We start from the raw sequence: 15,879 nt of genomic DNA on the forward strand, positions 1-15,879 counted from the left end.
CTGAAATTCAGGATATGGAAACTGAGTGGTTTCAGCCTCTGCATTCTTAGTTATCATAAAATAACTGTGTTTTCTTCTTGTTTAAGAGTCTTAACCATGGTAGTAATAGTAAACAAATACCACTTGAAGATCACTGTACTCAGTGATGTGGTAACCTGGCAGGTCAGCATGTTTTCTAAACTCCTTCCATGAAAACTTTAACTGGGAAAAGCAGGGAACCAAATGCCAGGAGGAAGAAAGGCCAAATTCCTCCAGCTTTTTCTAGTACTAAACTGGACTAAGCACACCAGATTGTGGCTAGAGAACGGGTATTCTGCGCCATGCTTCACTCCAAGCTCCAATGGAAAGTTTGAATTGCTGCATCACTGTGATACTTCATGTTGGCAATTGCTGTTAACACTTCTGAAGAAGGCAATATAACACTGATCAAATAACTAACTATTGCAGCAAAAGGTTTAATGCATGTAATGAAAAGAAGGAAAAGTTACAGGCAGCTTCCCTGTGTAGATATGTGCACCCAAATGCTCAATGTCTTGGCAATAAAAAAATGCATTCAGCACAAACACTCTTGGCCTGTAATACAAATAAGTGTAATTAAGAAACAAAAGTCACTTACCTCATAGGTTCAGGTTTTTTACTTTGACAGTTTATTAGCAGTAAGTAGTCTTGAGGATCTTCTTGACCAGAGGAAGACTCCAGAGGGGGGACGTTAATAAGCCGATAAGGAGAAGGAAGGGAAGATTCTGCTTGCGTGGAAGGCAGTGAAGTGTTGATGGGCAAGGGTAACTCAGCAGATGGTTGTAAAGAACTAACTGGTGGCTTCACAGCATCTGCAAACACAGAAGCAAAGATTTCTTTATACAGTGAAGAAATAGTTCTTCAACATTAAGAAAATTCTTAACAGAGGATGGAAAAAATCTCAGGTTTTAGTTCAAATTTGTGAAATTGGACATGAGAACATCTGGATGTTAACATTTGTTTCAGGGTATTTACATTTATATATCAATCTTTATCTTTTCAAACTGCAATAAATTTCTTAAGTAAGCCTTTGAAACAGAGGTTCTGCCTTATTTAAAGACTTATTTAACCTACTTTCTGGTCACAGAAAGAACAAAGATGTTGACAGCAGTGGTAATACAGCTAAAAACATAAATCTGTTGTTTTAATCAAAAGCAGGCAGAAGTCTATAAGTTGTTACTTGAACATGGCAGCCTGAGTCAGCACTTGCAACTATTAATTCCTTTTTGACCAAGGTCACTTCAAGGTTTCAGATTAGTCACCCGGCAAGACCTGGCCACTCTCAATATCTGGAAATCAATAGGAAAACTGCTGCTTTGGCAATGGAAGATTCTTTACAACTACAAAAATAATGCAAAGGTACAACAAATAACATGTTCCAATAAGCCCCCTGATTACATACCCTAATTTTTTTATTGTTGTGCGAGAAATGAAGCAGTTGTGGTTTGGTTTGGTTTTGGTTTCCTTTTCTTGTTTTGTTTTGGCTTAGTTTGGATTTCTTTTGGGGTGGGGAGAGGTGTTGCAGTGTGGTTTTCTTTTTTTTTAAATAACCTTATCTTTAGAATACTTATCCACTTCCTATCCACATATATACTAAAGTTACTTCTTTTTTCCGTCCAAATACATATATCCAGACTATAAAATTATCTGGGAGACTAGAAAATACTGACATCATCAAACATTAAACAATCATTTGGCTATTTCATTGTTTTAATAACACAATGACTAAGAACATAATTAAGCAAACTGTTTCCCAGTTATCAAGGCTCACTTGCAACTCATTGTACATTCCAAATTGCACATCCCAAGAATGGATGCTGATTATTAGCATTGTTTAAATGAACATATTATCCAATGCTCCTGCTCCCGTCAGCCTTACAGGCCAGCTACGTACTACACAGTAGCTTCATTCAGCTTCTGCTTCTCAGTGCTATTCTACAAAAAAACATATGAGCAGCCCAGAACACAGCCCTCCTGCTTCCAGTTCTCTGTACACCAAGTTCAAGTGATTTAGACATGGAAATAGAAATAGCAGTACTTGCTTTGAACTCCCATGGCACCTAAACAGGCTCAAAATTAAATTCCACCACGCCCATGTAGTTGAAAGAAGTCTAGGTGTATGAAAATTCCTCAACTCAACCTACCTGAAAAGGTAGGATAGCCTAAAAAAAGTTATTATGAAGGGTTGTGGCTGACCTATTCATCAAACTAGCTAGCAGAAGAAAGGAAAGAAATAGACTGTATTGAGGGATCACACACATAAAAATAAATTGATGCAGCCAGATAAATAATAGTATAGAGATGTTTATAATTCATAAAATCTTTATACATTACATTTCTTGAAACACATATTCCTAAACCACATCCTATGGTTTAGAAAAATGGGGGGAAAAAAGGTAAAATTCATTACATTGTTACCTGAAAACTGTTACTTAAAATAGCCAATGTTTACTTAAATACCCTTGTCTTTATAATTCCTATGCACTTCCTATTTATTTGTATATTAGAGTCACTTTTTTTTCCTTTCAAATACAAAAGCACTCGGATGCAAAAGCTATTAAAAAAGTAGTTTATTTTCTACATGCTTAAATATAAAACATGAACAATTTTCTATCATTTAGGAAATTTAAGATCTTGAAGGAGCCTCTTTGAGGCACCTACTAATGTTTCTTGATTCCCCTAATGCAGGGGTACAACAGCAAGAACAGAGAAGTGCCTGAATGGACCTACCAGGAATGTACTTTTTGTACTTTAGAAAAGTGGCAGTGCAAGAAAGGACAAACAGCTCCCTGTCCTGCCCCCTGCAGAACTGAAGAATAGAAGTAGATGTATGCCCCAGTAAGTGTGGGAAAGAAGTTTCTTGCCAAATACATCATCATCTTTTGACCACACTTAATGATGAGATCCTCAAGAGCTTTCCTGTGCTACAGTGCCCACCCCATTCCTGGGCCTGGCGATGCAAAAGCTTCATGTCATTGTAACTACTCCGTGCCAAGTTCACAGGAGGGGAAAAAAAAAAAAAATGCAATCAAACAGGATATCCTTGGGGCTTCCAGGGAAGATGGGTATGTCAGTCAGCCCTCATGCAGTCAGGAGAGCACAACATGTACCCAGTAAGATGTCTCTGTGACCTGATGTAATTAAACAGACCATGCACTAGCATTCCCAAGGGTAGCTTTCCAGGGAAAAATAAAATCAAGAATTTTGAAAGAGGGCCAATGTATCCACAAAGTCTGATGTACTGCTCCAGCTTCTGGGGCATCCCAAGATAAAGGCTGCTTCCAGAGCCTCTGCTGACCTACCCTCTGACACACCGTTCTCTGAATTTCTCCTATTTCTTTGAGTGCCTTTATATTTTTGACCTTTACTACCATCCTGTGCAAGTGAGGTCCATACCTTATTACACATGATATGAAAGCCCACTTCCTTTTAAACCTGCTGCCTGATAGCTTCACTTGATATATTTCAGCTCTCATCTTTAAAGACACTGTGAACAATTGCCTCCTATTCATAATTCCCATTCCCAACTTTACACAAGTTTGTTCTAGTTTTTACTGAGTTGGTACTGCTTAATTTTTCCTGGTGCAGAAGCCATTTCATTGCACATCTGGTTTCCCTTTACCCTCACTTTTCCTAGCTCTGATACTTTTTCTTTCCTGAGAAGAGAAACTAACTATTGCACACAAAGCACCCAAAAAAGTCTGGGACACACTGATTTATAAAGACATAACAGTGATTAATTCTGTTCCTTTGCTAACCTTTCCCCTTCAATTCTTACTGAATATTCAAGGTGATGCTGTCCAGCTGTCTGGAAGCTTTATGATCTGTTCTCTGACCAAGGATTTGGAGCCCATTAATGTTAATGGATTGTTAGGGACACTTTCCTTCTGATGAGTTGTCTCATTTATTTTGACACAGATAATACTTGATAAAATCCCTGATCCTCCCACAGATCTGTGTGGGGTTTGTTTGAGTTTGGTGTTCATGTGGTTTGGTTGAGGTTTGTTTGGTTTGGTTTTTTCAGCATAGAGAGCATTAACTATTAAAATACCAACTTTCTGATCTGAATTCCATCCTCATACAGGCATTTTGTATATGTTAAATAATGTGGGCTAATGCCAGCTTGAAAAATCTACTGAATTTGGTCTAAAGCACTTCAGATCTGCTTTATGCATTGATGCCATTTCAAATTTGACTACAGGGGAAGAAGTAATGCTAATCACTGAGCAAATGAAGGCTCGTTGCCTATATGCACCCTCTCAAATATTCTCTTCAGCCAAGTACTCCTGAAGCTGATATGAAGGAAAGTTGCTCTCCCAGGAGCCATTTAGGATTTCAAAGAGTACAATCATCAACTTGCTCCACTTTGGACTAGCAGATTTTTAGGGAAGGGGTCATCTGCACACCAAAGAGTGTTGTAAGCAATTTGGTTTGTTCCCAGAGCTCGGACACTCAGACTGCTTTGAAATAACTGGGAGCTGGAAAAACAGCCAGAAAATTTAACATGCAAATGAGTCTAACAAGAATCCTATTTTGTTTTAATAATTCCCACATTCAGTACAGCTAGAACAATCAGCTTTCTCAAAACAGGGTAAGAGTTTTATCTTTTCTCAGTTGGCTTGTTATGAATAGTTATAGGCTTCATTTTCACTAAAATTTATACTTTTTTCTTTGTAACTATTTTCATATCTTGTAAAATTTTCTGAACAAGAATAATAAAATATTTCACATTCTTCCTTCTTAAATATATAAAGCTACTTTATTCCACAAGTTCCTACATATCTGTCCTTTGTGTACAACCTAGAAAATCTGAGTGTGGGAGTTTCTATTTAGGATTGGGTTTATATTTTGTGTGTTTGTTTGTTTTTTAATGAAAGCAAAAATTAAGTTGTCTTCTACGCTATGAAGTACAGTCTCAATATTCTAGTTATGCAAAAACTTGAAATGTTCTCATAGTGAACAAAACACAGAGGCCTCATTACAGCACGCATTTCTTTAAATGTCAAAATTGCAATCAAAGTAAGATAATGCATTCTTTGCACATTGTAGGTAGAAATATGAAAACAGAAATGGGATTTTTCCATTGCAACAGTGAATCAGCAACAGATGTGCAATGGCATGATTCTTCTATGCTTCTGAGATGTTTCATTCCATCAACTTACTACAATGCATGTGTTATTAAAATAACCAGTGGCCAACAAAATATCAGAGCAATAACCTTGCCCAAAATTTCAGACACAATAGTAAGAGCCATAATTAAAAAAATCCCACCAAATAAACACCTCATAACTACACCTGAAGCCTTAAAAGAACTTTGTTTGAGAGATCCTGGAATCAAAGGGCCACATGTGCACACACAGAGCACAAGCACATGTATACTGGTAGGCACTTGTGCTATTCACACATTAGAATAGATGAGACACATCTCAATAGATGAGAGCCAGATCCAGCCCAGAAGGGACACAGACACATGAGCATGGATTTGGGATTTGGCATTAAGTGATCAGCTTGGCATCAATATGAAATCTATGCAGTAAAGCTCCATACTGAACCTTTCTGCTACAGCTAGAGAAAGTCCTTTAAAATGCTCTAATAAAAACTTCCTATGCATTTCATAAGTTTCTTTTCTTAGTTTAATATAATCTCACAGTATCTCTCTCCTCCTGAAGATAAACATGATACCCTCTTTAAGGAATGAAGAATTCAGCTTCACACATTATGCCTCCTGCATCTGAACCAGAAACACAACCAACTGTTCCAGGTTCCATCACATGCTGAAGTTTTCATCTTTCAGAGCTAACATCTAAAATTTAGTTCTCGCTATCTGCACTTCATGTGTAATTTTAAGCTGCAGTTTTCACTACCTGTTTAAAATTTGAAAATATCAAAAGCATTTGCACTTGGAATTGACACTCCCTCTCCACCTGCAACTTTGTTTTGAAGACTATTCATTTGAAAGGAGAAATAAGGAAACATCTGTAGCCTGTTCTGCCCATCTTCAGATGGCACATAGGCTGGGTGACACAGGAAAAATAATCAGGGAGTCGTGTTATAGACTAACTTCTGTAGGTGCTTACTCAAAATAAGCAACCAAAAAAGTCTTCAAAAAACAGACGCCTTTGTGCCTTTATTCCTTCTGCACCTTCTACCTCGTGTCTGTGACAACAGACCCATGACCCTTCTCTGGAGGATTTCTCTCCTAATGCTTAACTTGGTTCTTTTGTTATTTTTTACGGCACTCCACGTCATCAGTCACTCATCATTCTGGCACGTCACCTTTGAGCCAACAATTCTTTCTAGCTAATCATATCTGAGAGACAGAAAAATGCCTCAACTTTTCATTAAGTACATCATCTCCATAGAGCAAATTTGTTGCAATTTTTTTTAAGCTTATTACTTTGTCCTTGCACTTCCCTTTATGCTCTTTCTGAGCCTCCCTTCCTTCATCTAGAAGTTCAGCTATTTCTCCTCACTTTTGAGCCCTTTAATGACCGAGGTCTTGAATATTCAACATACGCTATTGGGATGGCAATTTTGCTTTGCCATGTGTGCTAGGCTCTGTAATGAACTTGTTAAAGCTGTCAAAGAAGAATGTTTTTTATTTCTTACAGGCAAACCCTTCATGCAGGAAGGGCACCGTAAATACCTCCAATACCCACTATTTATTTATCAAAGACAAGGAGTCAGGATGGGAAGGTGAAGTTATGTTCATCCTGTCAGTCTCTGATATTGCACTGAAGCTGTGCTCAACCTGCAGTGCACGGATTATCAGAACATCATTTTTAAAAAGCAAATATTAAATTTTATTGTTCCAAATGCAAAAAGGAATGAAGACATATACCAGATAGCTGCAGCCTGAAAAGAAACTTTGAAAGCATCATGTGTGAAGCAAGCTGCAGCTCCTTCAATGCATGGTCCTTAAGATGACAGAAACTTTTTTCACATTTTATTATTTATGTAAATGTAATTGTACATTTCAATGTCTTGTTCTTCCCTTTTTTTGTCTTCTCTACCTTGTTATTTCTTCTGGTTTATTTTGCTACTGCTATCTTTATTCAAATGAATACATGCAAGTAACATGTTTGCATTTAGTAAGATCATTTCCTCCTTTCCTTGCTCTGCCAAGAACACAATTCACTAAATTACAGAAACATGGAGCTGGATCACATATAAAACATTAATCACAGATGCCTTCTAGGGAAGGACTGTGCTTAGATATCCTTCAAAGGGTTTTCTTTATTGCTACATCACTCAAAACAAGTTCTCTCCTCAGGTAAGAGCAGAGATAGGATTGTGGATTGAGGGAGGTGAGGGGGGAAAAGGGATTTTCCCTTTCCCTGCTTATCACAGCCATTTTTTTTGAAAGTCCTTCCCTCAGTATTTTCTTCTCAGGTCAAAAAAAAAAAAAAATCCTTCAACCTTTCTTCTTATCAATCACTTAAAAAAAACCCCATTTCCTTTATTTTTACCTTTCTTTAAGCATTTACCCTCACCCTGCTGAAAGTATTTCAGAGGATGTCTCCACAGCAGAAGGCACAAAATAGCCATTACCAATCAGGTCCATTCAGTCTCTCCATTACAGATTGTCTCTCAGTACAGTTCAAAGTGAAACACTAGTGCCGCATTTTTGCCTTATAGTTCCATTTTAATCTCTAGATGAACTTTTATATCATGATCTTTCAGAGAAAACATGAATGCTAAAAGCACCATATGAAACTCAGCGGCAAACTCAAACCCAATGCTCATGCATTGGTGCCCCTCAACTTTGCACATGTGTTTTAAACAGAAAGATGCTACAGAAAGGAATGTTTTATAGCTTCCATTTGAAAACAAGAAGCATTAGCTGAAGAAAACATAAAAACTACCCAGAATTTTCCTTTTATAAGTAAAATAATTATTTACCTTACTTAAAATAAAAATTCCTTCCTGTTTCTGTCTTGTTTAATTTTAAAATACCTAAATTGCTGAGAACCCTCTCTTAAAAGAAAGTCCCTATAAAAAGCCAAATATTGCATATATTTGTAATTGTCATGCAATCATTACAGATTACACTAGACTATGATGCAACCAGAAATGTGAACACTCAATGCTTGTAAATATGATTGAAGAACATAAATTATCTACTTTGTCCAAATACAAATGTAACATTGCAGATCTCCACAATGTAGAGATTTCACATGCATAAATCAGTTTCTAGTTGGAAGGTCAAAACAAAGCATTAGGTAAAAATGAGTACTCAAAATAATTTCTAATGAAAAAAAGACCAAAGTTTACATTACAGGAATCGCAGAGTCTTTGCTATGTATGAAAGTAGCAGCTCAGAGTTACTCTGACCATTATTTTTCTGGTCTGTCTACAGTTACAAGCAACTCTTTCTCCCTCATTCATCGCAACACTAAAACAACAACTCCCTAATTTTTTTCTAATAGCACTAGCCACTGCTGTCTTGCAAATTTTTTCTTTATAAATCCAAGGAGACAATGTTCCTGGATTTCCAAATGAACCCCAGAAGGAGCAACAGGGCAGTGGTGTTCCTAGTTCTTGATTGAGCAATGGATGCCAAAGAGGACACTCACAACAGCCCTTAATTAGTCTGGCAAGAGACATTTTTTCCAGCTTCAAAGAAAACGATCTTCTGCTTCCACAGGTAATAGAAAGATTGGTTATGCCACATACTCCTTTTGTTTAGCTCCAAATTAAGATAATAGTGTGTTTTTACTATCCGAACTTCACCTGTCCTTTAACTTTCCAAAATAAGCTGCAGGTGAACACAGATTTTTTTAAAGTACATTTACGACCTGCTCTTCCATTGGCAGGAATTTCATCTTAGAAAAAGAAGAACTTGGCAATAAACACTCAGCAACTGATTTTCCCATTTTCCTTTTTTTAATTCTTCCTCAATGCACTGCAAGGCATAACTAAACTGATAAAACAGACAGTACTATCAACTCTCAGGCATGTGAAGCAAAGGTGTTGGAATAATTCAGCCAAAGCTAAAATGCCAAAGATGAAACATGCAATGAGAGTACAATGGGGAGAAGTTATTGATACAATTGACTGAAGCAAAAACTCAGTTTGTGAGGGCTTAGTTACATCTCTCCACATACATAGCAGGTTTCATCTTTAGTTCAATGACAGAAAACTAAGGCTAACAATACACCAGGTCTCAGATGAAAGGGCTGATGGTTTTGAGGGGACCCCACCTCTCTGTTCCATGCAATGGACATGTGTTCCTTTGTGCTCTGCCAAAGAGCTGCCAGGTGAACACATTTCCTCCTTAGATCCCAGATTTCTAGTTTATCCCCAGAACGAAGCACTTCTGCCCATAGCTGGTGCATTGTCCCCTGCCCACACCTCTCTGGAATGCAGGAATGCCTGGCAGGCTGAGCACTGAATCCCATGGCAGCTGCTTCCTGAGATGTGCTGCAGGTCCTGGGTATGCTCAGGATGCCACAAAAACATGCTGGAACTGTCAAAAGAAGCAAACTTCCCCGAATTTGCTATTAAGAGCGGCAATTCATGGATGAAGTTTTCATGACAAAGTTGTAGTTCAAAACTGCAATAAAGAGAAAGAAAAGGGCTCCTTCTTCATAACACAACAGTATTTTCCAGTCACTTTGAAGATTTGGCTGGAGCAAAGTGATGCAAATCCCTTTTTCCCCCTCACCTCCCTCAATCCACAATCCTACAAAAAGCAGGAATTTAATTCTAGCCCCTTGAGTCAGGCATGCCTTGTGTATAACCTTCTTACAACTCCTATTTAATCTTTTCTTGGAACTGTGCACCCAGCTACAGCAAGTCATGTAACCCACTAATCTCCAAAAGGAATGCAGGAATACAAGTAAATAAAAAAGAATTAATTGAGGACAAGCAATGACCACGAGGTATTTCCAAGGAATTAAACACACCATCATGCTTCCTACAAGCTGCCTTCATAGACTATCTATTTTGGTAGGATTTGAGTTGAATAGTGCAAAGCTACAGGTTATTTTTTGTTTGTTTTAGCTGATGGGGGTGGATTTCTTTTCCCCCCGAGTCTCGAAGCAGAGGGAGAAATGGTAATATTAGAAACCTGACATTTTGCACTCATTCCTGCTTGTATAACCATATGTTTTTATACCAAATGGGACTCCTTTGGTGATTATGAAGATCTACTGCTGTACATGATTGTACTTTGAGATTTTTCTTGCACTCCCAAGACCTAACATCACGCAGAACAGAAGAGCGTCATCCAAGTTCTATGGCATACTTAATTTGTAACAAATTCTGAATATCTCCCTCTGTTCTGCTTACTTTTTTTGAGGATAACAAGGAAGTTTCAATGCCAATACACACAAGTTTTAAAACATATGCCAGCTAAAGATAGTCATCTGATCTTTGAAACGTTCCTCACACATAGGCACTGCACTTTTTCAGAAAAAGTAACAGAACTTACCCTCATCTGTAGGGTTGAACCCACAGATATCACAGATACATCGAACCCACTTGTTCATCTCCTCCTCGCTTTCCGCTACCAAATAGAAAACTCGGTCTATAGTGTTGATATCAAAAATATAGCTGTTTTCAAACTCCTTTTTGTTGAACGTTAATCCAGCATCCACTTGTTGACACAGATTTAAGTCAATAATACGGATAGGCTTCTTGGCATGGTCATTTTTATAGTATTCTAATACATCTGGATCCCCTGTTAAGCGGCCGCTCCGAAGCACAAACCACCTTCTCTTCCATGCCTGGAAATTGTGGAGAAAGAAAAGGAAGAAAAATTAGAAGGAAGAAATCACACTTTAAGACCTTTTATGTGTGACTCCAGCCTGGGTTGAACCAAGTACTAATAAGTAGTTCAATTCTTATACTAAGAGATTACGCACCAAATACCCACATTTAACACTATTTAGGTATTGTTAAAGCAGTGGACTTGAGGATTAGTGAATTTGTATTTTAAATTTTATATCTTGGCTTTGTTTGTAACAAGTGGATATATAAATTAAATCACTGTTTACAAAATGAGAAAGCATGAATACACTAAAGAAAAAAGTGGGGTGGGGTTTAGGAAAGGGGCAAAAAAGCACACAAAAAGGGCTTCTGAAGGAAGCTGTCATAGGCATGAGAAAGACAAAATAAAATACATCTTTAAGTGTTCCATGATGTTTTGTTTACAGTATCTGTTATTTCAGGCTGATGCACTTTAACTGAATTTTTCACTGATACTCAGCGATAGTGATCTGCATTTAAGGAACAGACACTGTACATGCACCTCGATGCCAGGGGAACTCTGCACTCAGAACCTCATCATATTTCTACATTAGTACCTCCTACAGAAAAAGAGCAACATTATTATTTTTTGAAACTGTTAGAGAGATGGGGATGGAGAGAATGACCAAATGTTGTACTTTTACCACATAAGCCCAGTCTTTGGGGAAGATACAGAACAAATCAATTTAATAGTCTGACACTGTGCCTATTATAACAGCCCTCCTGATGTTGCAGAAAGAAGCTGGTCTAAGAGAAAAGCAAATGCAAAATGTTGCATTCTCTAACTAATCCTTAGCTGCCTTTCATCCCATGGGCCTCTATCACCTGCCATAATTCTCATCAAAGACCTTAACTAAAACTACACAACCAAGCTCAGCATACAGCTGTCCCGCTGCTTCCAACAGCATCTTCATTGCCTCACTTGGCTGCACTTTTGTTCCTCAGCTCTACCAGCAATACTGTGCTAGCAGCTTCTTTTCATACCCCAGTGCCAGGATAACGGGCACAGCAGAAGAAACCAGACACACTCCCATTGCTCACTAGGAGAGCTGCACAGAGAAGTCTGAAAGCAGAGCCCAGATCCAGTGGGGAGCCACCCCTGTGTCATCCATTTGTTCTTATATTTTTCAGCAAAGTTGGAGACCAAGGTAAATCAGTGCAGTGGCCAAGAACTGTGCATTACACCACAGACTCACACCATGCCCCAAGTCACCCCACTTTAAACTTCTTTAGGATATTCAAACAAGCTTGTCAGCAAGTCCTTTGAAAGATTAAAAAAAAAAAACCAACAGGAAAGAAAACAGCAGAAGAAATGCATAATGAGGGTGAGGGCATTTTCCTTTCAGCCAGCCCTGGCTGTGAGCTAACCAAGGAAAGGAACAGAATCAGAAAGGATGGTCCCAGAAGGCATCAAGATGTGTGATGTCCTTTAAACACTGGGACAGCAGCTCTGCAAACAAGCGTTTTTCACTGTGTATTAGGGAAAGATTCAGAGCCATTTTTGTGGGGCACGAGAGTGCATTCATTTGGTTTTTTGTAGGTGCTACCTTTAAACAAACTAGTGGAAGGGGGACATAAGGGACAAGGAGGAAGAACTGCACTGCCATCTCCCCACTCTGAACAAGTGCTGTGGGCTTTGCCCCACAGACTCATAAAACCCCCACTGTGCATGCCTGTTTGGGGTACCAAGCTTAGAAAGCTACTATGAAAAGATAATACAGAAAGGAGAAAGGGAAAAAGGACAGACAGCTTAATTAAGGCTTGTGATCCATTCTCCAACTAGCAAACCTCGAAACGTTTTTTTTTTTTTTAATTTAAAGATAATGTCTATACTTTACAAAACAATTGTATTTATTGCAGTTCTGAATAACAGCATCTGTTTTTAAATGCCGAACTGTAAGCGAACTGTGAATCAAGTCAAAGTCTCAAGCAACTATTTCCATGGTAGCAGTAAGGTTAACTGGTGAACAGTTAAAATGTAGAAGATGCAACAGAATAAACCCCTTCAATTTAGATTTCAAATGTGAGTATATCCTAGCAGCACAGCTGGATAAGCAGCATTTAACAGCGACCCAAAAACATTAGCAGAGTTTGTTTTGTTTCCTGCTTCCAAATCAAGTGACAACTTAGATGCTGGGATAACATGAAAATTCAGTAGATGAGCCTTTCTCCAGGCAAGGCTGATCACAGATAACTGCTACAAACTGCTTCAGAAACTGCTTTATCTTTAACCTCAGCCTTCAGTCACTCAGATTAAATTTTCAAGCAGAAATCAGGAGGAAAGAGATTAGAGATAGGAGAGGAACAAGAGCAATTGAGCAGTATGATGCATTTTGTCTCACAGTTTGTGCACCAACAAAATGCCATGCAAAAAAACTCTGTCAACTGTGTATCAACCAGGCATGCCTCTACTAAAAATTTATTTTTAGTACTGTGTTAGGGGAAAAAGGGTTCTTAGCAATCCTGACATTTTCTGTTGAGTATTAATGAGTCAATAGGACTCTAAAACTGAGAAAAAACATTGAGCTAAAAGAATTTCCTTTCAGCCCTTCAGGCTACAAAACAGCACGTCTTAAATATTTAAAACACTGAATTTAGCCTGCTAGCACCTGCTACTATTTTTGAAGAGTTTTCACATAGTGCATATGTGAACATTTATTTCAGTCCAATAGTGAGTCACAGTCTGAAACTGGCACAGATTATATTCAAAAACAAAAGCAATTCCATAAACTACACACTAATAAGGCAGATACAAAGGTTCTCTGCAGTACAGTACAAAGCACAATTTAGCAGCAGAATAAAGCTTAAAGCTAGACAAGCAAACTGACATCAGCACCCTTGCTAATCATAGTACAAAAGCGCCTCTATACTTTGTCAAAGTGCAAAATGAGCTCACATAAATCATCCTTTGTTATTTGAAAATATCTGGGATTCTCAAAGCTTGATCTATTTTTAACATTTCAGTATTTGTCACTGCAAAGAAAGCTGTGCACTGCCCCACTGAAGTACAGAATATGGTGCTATTTGTGTTATATGTGGAAGGAAGAGCTTTTTCAGCAACAGCTTTCCAAAGAGCAATCTCTAAAAGAGAGAGTGTACATGTGCAAATATGTACTTATGCAAGTTTTATCTTTTTTTTTTTTTTACCTATTTGGGCGTTTTTGCTTGAAAATTTTGTGTTTTCTTATATAGAAATGCATGCTACAAACTATTTCTCATAATCACTCAAACTATTTCTCATAATCTCTCACAACCACTTTATGTCACAGAAAAATTAAATGTACCAGTTATTTATCTGTCACATAACTGATGTTATTATCAGTCATACATTATCAAACACTGGTTTTCTGTGCTAGAAGCCAACTGTTTTTAGTTTAAGAAGTAAAAAAAAATAGCCAAATATGATTTCAATATTTCGTAGTTATTTAATTCTGGGAAGATATTTGAGCAAATATTTTTTTAAATGAAAGATTCACTCAAATATATAAAATATGCTATTAATATAAATATGGTTTAATAATATATTTTATAAATATAATAGCACTTAATCACTAAACACTGCTTGCAGAGCAAATACCTAATTCAGAAGAAAAACGGCTCCTTTTATAAGTGTTGTAAGGCAGAAATCATGGTTAGCAAGTCCACCAAAAGCCCGTGTAGGCTTTTTAAATTATCATAAAACACAGTTTAACAAGGTTTGATGCTTTTCCTTCAGTCTAAGAAAGGCCTTGTGTGCCTCTCAGCTTGTTTCTCCTCTGGGCTGCACACACATCAGCTGGCCTAACACAGGACACCAGCACACCTGCCAAACATTGTCCTGCTTCTGTCATGAGACCATTGCTTCATGAGACCATCATAACTATAGAGATCAGCTTGTTTACTTGCTTTTGAGAGAGGCTGAAATGTGACAAGCTGCTCATCCACAGAGCATCAAACGATCAAAGGAACAGTGAAATTCTGTATTTTTTACACAGCATTTTGTGTAGGTTACAAAGTAAAACCAAGACACTTCTATGATTAAGGCTTTTTTTTTTTTAATTAAAGTATATGCAAACTGCTGACTTCAATGTGAATGAAGAGGCTAAGAAATTGACAGAAAGCATCATGCAGCAGTGTTAGGGTTTAGCTGGTTTTTTGGCTTTTATTTTTAACTACTGCATACTACTGTATGCAGTACACAGAATTTAGAATATATTCTACTTACAAGAGGCGTACCTGTTGAAGAAGTTGTAGCTATCCCTTAATCTCTACATTTATGGATTATTTTCCCCACCTCTCTCCTCATATACACTCAAGATGTACTTCATTCAACTGCTGCCTGTAGTTCAAAGATGTAGGAAATATGGGATGCATATGTAAATGGAAAGGGAAAGGAAGGAGGAAGGGGCAGGAAAGTGCAGATAATTTATATTTTTCAAAGGATTTAACCTTCCATTTAGAGCCACTTCCTAAAGTGGATTCTCAAGAGGCCAAAATGATTACATGACATGTTAAAATAAAAGCTTAGAGATGTTAAATGAAAGACAGCTTTTTGTGGTCCATTTTTTACAGATTAACTCTCACATGGCCAAGTGACTGCTTACTGATAAATGATCAATTATCCTTCTGTAGTTTCCTACTGTTATTACTCACCATTCTAAGACTGCTTAAAGCTGATTTTCCTCTTCTAGCACATTTGCCACCATTTTTCTTCTGGGTAGCATCCAGTCAAAAAAACCGTTCAAAACACCTGAGAACTCGCTAAGTCAAAGAGAGTTCCTTACACCCCACCACAGTAACACTGCTAATAAATCTTTTTCCATGTATGATCTGTAAATCCAAGAATAAAATTACAAATCTCAGGCCTTCCTTCTCATCTCTCAAGTGTGTGGATGTGTGTGCTTAGATTTTCATCTCTGTCCTCACAAAATACTTTAAAAGGGCACTATTTGGCATACTTCTTTCTCAGAGACATCAACAAAGACCTGGCAGAAAGAAATTACTTGCCCAGGGGCTCAAGGAAGGCTCAAAAAAATACCTGTGTGTTTCATAAATGCACAACAAGATATTTCCTTACTCCAAAAGAACTTATGTAGTAAACAGAAGACAGAAAGCAGAACATGAACCAGA

At 37.7% G+C, this 15,879-nt stretch overlaps 1 protein-coding gene across 14 annotated transcripts in view; it reads right to left on the reverse strand.

Moving 5' to 3' along the window:
- GAB1 (GRB2 associated binding protein 1) overlaps positions 1-15,879 on the reverse strand; it is a 96,366-nt gene that overhangs the window by 28,731 nt on the left and 51,756 nt on the right. For all 14 annotated transcript variants that reach the window (XR_012055771.1, XR_012055770.1, XM_030271898.4 and 11 more), the window contains exons 2-3: positions 10,454-10,748; positions 617-830 (exon numbers count right to left, since the gene is read on the reverse strand). Coding sequence is in view for 12 of the 14 variants with exons in the window: in XM_030271898.4 (XP_030127758.4) it covers positions 617-830; positions 10,454-10,748 (509 nt within the window). In the remaining 2 variants the exon portion in view is untranslated. The remainder of the gene's footprint in view (positions 1-616; positions 831-10,453; positions 10,749-15,879) is intronic.

This window comes from Taeniopygia guttata, chromosome 4 (genome assembly GCF_048771995.1).
Source record: "Taeniopygia guttata chromosome 4, bTaeGut7.mat, whole genome shotgun sequence".
In the NCBI taxonomy this organism is placed as follows: Eukaryota; Metazoa; Chordata; class Aves; order Passeriformes; family Estrildidae; genus Taeniopygia; species Taeniopygia guttata.